A 6,637-nucleotide genomic window follows, 5' to 3' on the forward strand; every position below is an offset into this window, starting at 1 on the left:
TCTCTCGCTGTTCAGGGAGAGGCTGTATGGGAGTCTAGCAGATAAAGATGAAGCTGGCTGATTGGAGACGTCCCCCAAACACTGCTTATGCAGGGACTTCTGTCTGAACCGACACTCTGCAGCAGGTGCCTCACGGGGTTCTGTTTATTAACTGCGCTTTCTTTCTTCCTTCCTTTCTTTCTTCTTTTTTTTTTTTAGAGATTGTTGCTATAGGGCTTGTGCACCTGCAAGAGAGACATGGCCAAAGGATGGCCATGCCACAATCCCTTCTCCTCCACTGTCAGGATTTTGGGCGTGCATGCACACACACATGCACCTGATATGAGTTTCATGCCACCGGGTCCGAGACGCGAACTGTGGTGGGCCACATGGGAGTCCTGAACCTCTATGTCTTTTCCCTTCCTTCCTTCCTTCCTTCCTTCCTTCCTTCCTTCCTTCCTCTCTCTCTTTCTCTCTTTCTTTCCTTTTTTTTTTTAATAGTTTGCTGTAGGGAACATGCACTTATCAGAGAAAGCGAGACAGAGAGAGAGGAAGAGAAATCACCCCCTGCAGGGGTGGCCACTCCACAATCCTTTTCCTCCATTCTCTCACCAGACTGTGGGCACATGTACTCGTGAGCCTAGTTTGATTTTGAAACCAGCAGGTCCAGCATTTGAACTGCGTAGTCGACAATGAGGGGTCAGCTGCCTTAACCTCCATGCCACCCACTGGTCCATTGAGCATACTTTTAATGAACTTATCTAGAAGAGAAAGAGTTGGAAAATGGGTGTTATTTATATTTGTAACTGTAACATGGATAAACAGCAAGCCCCTATTGTCGACGCACCCGGTACATGTTGTCTTGGCCTTTTAGAAAACCGGGTCATTCCTTTGGCAACATACATGCCGATCTACGCACAAGGACGATGATATGTAGACATTGAGGGAAAGGGCACTGTTCAAAAGGAATGCCCACAAATGTCACCCTGGCAAAACTGGAAGAGTCTCCGGTGTTACCCAGCATGCCGTTGGCGTTGTTGTAGAGACAAGTTAAGGGCAAGATTCTTGCCAAGAGAGTTAATGTGCGTATTGAGCATATTAAGCATTCTAAGTGCAGGGAGAGCTTCCTAAAACGTGTGAAGAAAATGACCAGAAAAAGGAGGAAGCCAAAGAGAAGGGGACGTGGGTTCTATTGAAGCGCCAGCCTGCTCCACCCAGAGAAGCCATGTGTGAGAACCAATGGAAAGGAGCCTGAGCTTCTGGAACCTATTCCCTATGAATTCATGGCATGGTGGGTGTTAAAAATAAACGAATCTATGCTCTATAAAAAAAATTACTGGGTCAGGGCAGCCAGTTGCGTCGTGGTTCAGATGGCTGGATTCCACGTGGCCTAGCGTGCAACCTGAGTCCTGGACCCAGCGGCTCGGAAAACACATCCAGTTGCCTGTGTGCATGCCCACAATCCCAAGAGGAGGGTAGAGGGGAAGGGGCTGCAGTGTGTCCATTCCCCGGGGGTGATTCTCACTTTCTCTCTCTTTTCTTCTTCTTCTTTTTTTTTTTTTAATAAGAAGATTTTGGCACAGGGTGCGTACACTTGCCAGAAAGAGAGACAATGAGAGGGAAAGTGAGAAGTCGCCCCTCCAGACTGGATGGCCATGCCATAGTCCTTTTTCCTCCATTATCCCTTTGGGTTTTGGGCACATGCGTGCAATTATGCACGCGCACACACGCACACACACACACACACACACACACACCGTGATTAGCAAGCACTGGGTCCAGGACTAGAACTTTGGGATTGCCTGTGTGGAATCCAGCTGCCTTAACCTCCATGCCACATGCTGGCCCAGCCATATAGCAAAATACTTTAACTTAAAAAAAGAGTTTGCTATAGGGAGACACAGTGAGAGATTGAGGAAAAGAAAGTAAGAGACTACCCCCAGGGGGGATGGCCACACCATAATCCCTTCTCCTCCATTCTCCTCTTGGGGTTTTGGGCACACACACACACACACACACCCAGTGTGAATTTCAAGCCACTGGATCCAGGACTTGAACCATGATCCCGTACTTGGGAGTCCAGCACCTTAACCACAATGCCACCTGCTGGCCCCTTAATTTTTTGTTTTAATTAAAAAAAAAATTACCAAGGCTGTCTCTAGCCTTTGTCTCTGCTCCATGGCAGAAACATTTTCGTTTTAAATCTACAGACCTTGAGTTCTGCAGAGAATATTGCACCACATACAAAGTTTTTCATTAAAAATTTAGATTGTCACCACACTGTGTCACAGTATGTGGGGAGGGAAAGTACCCCTCTGTTTTCTTGGGTTGTGGACCTGGGCCTGTGAATTAAACGGAGAAAGATAGGTTAATAGGAGGGAAAGGGAACGAATTTTAGTGATGCTAATGGTGGTCATTCTTGGCCAGCCGGTAGGTATGGGTGGTGATTTCTCGCTTTCTGTCTCTCTGTCTCTCTGGCAAGTGCATGTGCCCTATACAAAAATCGCTCTTAAAAAAAAAAGAGAGAGAGGGGGTGGGAGAAGGGCACCCTTACAAATGGAAATGTCCTTTAGGAAAGGGGCACTCCAGCCTTGCTTTTAGGCAGAGGGGAGCGTAGAGCGCTCTGCTATTTCTCAGTAACGCAAAATAGGCTTTATGGCCCAGCGGCGTATTTGGGGTTAGGGGCTGGCGTATATTCCTATCTCCTCAAGGCCGATAGTTGAGAAAACGTTCGATTTTAATAACAATATAAAGGGTAACTGCATTCCTAAACAGTCACGCTGAGGGCCCACTGCCGAGGGCCGAGGACCTGGGTACTTTGCTCCTGGGGTCACGGCGAGGAAACTCAGCGAGCACGTCTCCTCGGACAGCACACCCCTTCCCATCCGCTTCGTCTGCGCAGCGAGTGTGGGATTATTTGGGTGCCGGGTAAGACAAACAGCAGAGCGCTCCCGCACGCCGACCGCAGCGAGGGCTGGCTGTGGTCCTCTGAGGTCGCCTACAATGCTGACTCGCACCTGCAGTTGGGACCTGGGGCTGCCTTCACTCACACACTGTTGTGTCTTCTGTCCGCAGCAGCAGCGCACAGGGTCCCCGACAGCCGGCCCCCCATGTCAGTGGTCTAGGATGGCCAGTGAAGGCTCCAACATCCCAAGCCCCGTGGTGCGCCAGATTGACAAGCAGTTTCTGATCTGCAGTATATGCCTGGAACGGTACAAGAACCCCAAGGTCCTCCCCTGTCTGCACACGTTCTGCGAGAGGTAAGCCTCCTCTGTCCCGGAGGGAGAGGCCAGCTCACAGGCCCGCCTCCTACAGCCCTCCTACTGCCCGCCACAGGGTCTTCCAGAACGCTACAGTGACCTATGCTGCAGCTGGGTCATGAGTGGCCATAAATTCACTTTCTTTCGGGCCCGGCAAGTGGCATAGTGGCTAAGGCGCCGGACTCCCACTATGGCAGACCATGATTTGAGTCCCAGACCTGGAGGCTTGCTTTCCTACTTTCTCTATCCTCTCAACAGAGAAATTTGGTCAAATTAAACAAATAATGATAATAAATGAAATAAAATAATGCTTTAAGAATGAATTTTAAAAGTAATAAAACATTTTTTAAAATAATGATAATAAATAAAGTTAAATAAATAATTCTTGTAAAAAATGAAAAAAAAATGTACTTTCTTTCAAACAATGACAAGTGGGAAAAGCAACCCAGTAATTACCAATACATTTCTACAGGAGATGGAGCATTAAGTATTTTCAGATGAGAAAACATGAGCAGCCCAGTGGCCCAGTGGTTAAGGGAGCTGGCATGCACATGGCCAATCACAGTTTGAGTGTCGGACCTGGTGGCTTAAAAATCATGCTGGGTGCATGTGAACGCATATCCCAAATCTGGAGAGGTAAAAAAAATTTTTGAAAAAACAGTTTAATTTTCCCTTTGTTCTTTATGAAATAGTGTTTGACAATAGCAACATTGTTTGCTTGGGTGAGTTGCCAATTAAAAATGTGTCATTTTCTCCCATATAAGAAAATCAGGTAAAACATTTGCGGACGTGAGAGGTTAGTTTGTGGGCCAGCGCTTCCTTCCCTCACACACTGTAGATAATATACTCATGACCCACTGAACACTGACGTTTTAGATGAAGAAAATGACATGTATAGTTTTATATATGTGCTGTCTATATATAAAATAACAATAACCCAACTACGTAATTTGCTATATCTGAAAACAGTTCCTTTTTTATCCTTTTCTTTTTTTTGGAGGATGGTGGTAATTACTTGTCTTTCTTTTTCTTTTTTCTTTTTTTTTTTTTTTTTTGAGAGGTTTTTGCTATAGGGCGCATGCACTCGCCAGACAGACAGAGAGAGACATAGAGACAGAAAGCGAGAAATCACCCCCCCCCAGGGGGGATGGTCACGCCGCAATCCCTTCTCCTCCATTCTCCTCTCGGGATCTTGGGCACACACACACACATGCCCGGCATGAGTTCTAAGCCACTGGGTCTGGGACGCGAACCGCGGTCGACTACGTGGGAGTCCAGTCATTACGCTAACTGCTGGTTCCCAGTAATTACTTGTCATAATGTACTTTTATTCCATTGTTTAACTTCCAATATAAGTAATTACACATAAGAAGTTTGTTGGTAATTAGTTTATCTGTGCCTTAATTTAGGTATTTCTTTAGTAAGGTAATAGATATTTTTCTTTTTTAAGAATGATATATTTAATTTTATTTTTTATTATTATTTTAAATTTGTTATAGGGCACGTGCACTCACCAGAGAGAGAAAAAGAGGGAAAATGAAAAAGCCAGCCACCAGGTCCGGGACTTGAGCCATGATCAGCCACGTGGGAGTCCAGCACCTTAACCACCATCCCGCCTACTGGTTCCAGTATATTTTTTCTTAAAAACAAATACGGTCATTATTTTTATAGCATCTTTATTAAATACATGTTTTGTAGATGTAAAGCATAAATGCTTTACACTGTTGTTTAATACACATCATTTAAATGCTTCACTTCCTGTTACTAAAGGAAATTGATATTTCTCACGGCATCACATTAAGGCTGATTGCATTTGCCATTAAGCTTGACCTGTGTTTATCTGATTGGCCATTCTTTGAATTGATTTACTTTTTTAAAAAATAAGTTAAAGAATTATTTTATTTAACTTTATTGACTTATTTATTTATTTACCAGAGAGGGACAGAGTGAGAGAGAGAGAGAAAATGAGAAAGCAAGCCGCCAGGTCCAGGACTTGAACCACAGTCAGCCATGTGGGAGTCCAGCACCCTTAACCACCACACCACCTGCCGGCCCTGTGAATTGATTTACTGTGGAAATTCTCAACCGCACAAGAATAGTCACATCCGGGACCAGCAGTTAGCGTAATGGCTATGTCGCTGGACTCCCATGTAGCAGACCGCAGTTCGTGTCCCGGATCCGGTGGCTTAAAACTCACACCGGGTGCGTGTGCGTGCGTGCCCAAGATCCCGAGAGGAGAATGGAGGAGAAGGGATTATGGCGTGGCCATCCCCCCTGGGGAGTGGTTTCTCGCTTTCTATCTCTCTGCATCTCTGTCTGTCTGGCGAGCGCACGCACCCTATAGCAAAAACCTCTCCAAAAAAAACAATAGCCACATCCTTGATGGTGCTGGTGACAGATGGAGGGGAAGGTAGCCTGGTTCTTGGTTGTTGTGGGTTTCTGTGTGTTTTGGGTTGTTGTGGGGTTGTGTGTGTGTGTACGCATGTGGAGCTGGGTGGTTTGTTCTAAGGGTGAGACACAGGATAACAATATTTCTATTTTATTCCATTTATACTTTGGCTTCAGTGCTTTGTACAATTCTAAATACACGTTAGGGTTTGTGAATGCATAGGAGGACCTATAATACGCACACTGGAATAAGCAAGCAGAGTGTGAACTGCCCCTCACTAAGCGGGTGTGGCTAAAACGTGAACACAGCGGTTGTCTCTGTGTCCCTGGGCGCACACGGTAGGCCACTGCTTTACGTGCAGCGGTCAGCATGGCCCAGAGGTCTACATAAGACACTGGGACGGGGCAGCAGGTGGTGTAATGGTTAAGGCGCTGGACTCTCACTTGGCTGACCACGGTTCCAATCCTGGACCTGGTGGCTTGAGAATCTTGCCAGGCATATGGGGGTGTGTGCCCCAAATCCCAGGAGAATAGAAGAGAAGAGATTGCGGGGTACCCATCCCACGTGGGAGGCGGTCTCTCACTTTCCGTCTCAGCATCTCTCTCCAGTAAGCACAAGCACCCTATGGCAAAAACTTTAAAAGAAAAAAAAAAAAAAAGACACTGGGAGTGACTCTGTCTGAGCCCAGCAGCTGCCCCGCTCTCAGGACGCAGTGCCCAGTCAGTGTTTTTTTCTTTTTGGAGAGGTTTTTGCTACAGGGCACATGCGGTTGCCAGAGAGACAGAGAGAGACAGACAGAAAGCAAGAAATCACCCCCCCAGGGGGGATGGCCACGCCGCAATCCCTTCTCCTCCATTCTCCTCTCGGGATCTTGGGCACGCACGCACACGTGCCCGGCGTGAGTTTTAAGCCACCAGGTCTGGGACTTCAACTGCAGTTGACTACATGGGAGTCCAGCGACATAGCCATTACGCTAACTGCTGGTTCCTGGGGAGAACAGAGGGAAAGA

General features: G+C 46.7%; 1 protein-coding gene across 1 annotated transcript in view; it reads left to right on the forward strand.

Moving 5' to 3' along the window:
- Nucleotides 1–3,104: 3,104 nt before the first annotated feature.
- Nucleotides 3,105–6,637, forward strand: part of TRIM2 (tripartite motif containing 2) — a gene marked incomplete at its 5' end in the record, with an annotated part of 59,331 nt that continues 55,798 nt past the window's right edge. The window contains 1 exon segment of the mRNA XM_014588518.1: nucleotides 3,105–3,239. Coding sequence (XP_014444004.1) covers nucleotides 3,105–3,239 — 135 coding nt within the window.

This window comes from Tupaia chinensis, unplaced genomic scaffold (assembly GCF_000334495.1).
Source record: "Tupaia chinensis unplaced genomic scaffold, TupChi_1.0 Scaffold000283_2, whole genome shotgun sequence".
NCBI classification, from domain to species: domain Eukaryota; kingdom Metazoa; phylum Chordata; class Mammalia; order Scandentia; family Tupaiidae; genus Tupaia; species Tupaia belangeri.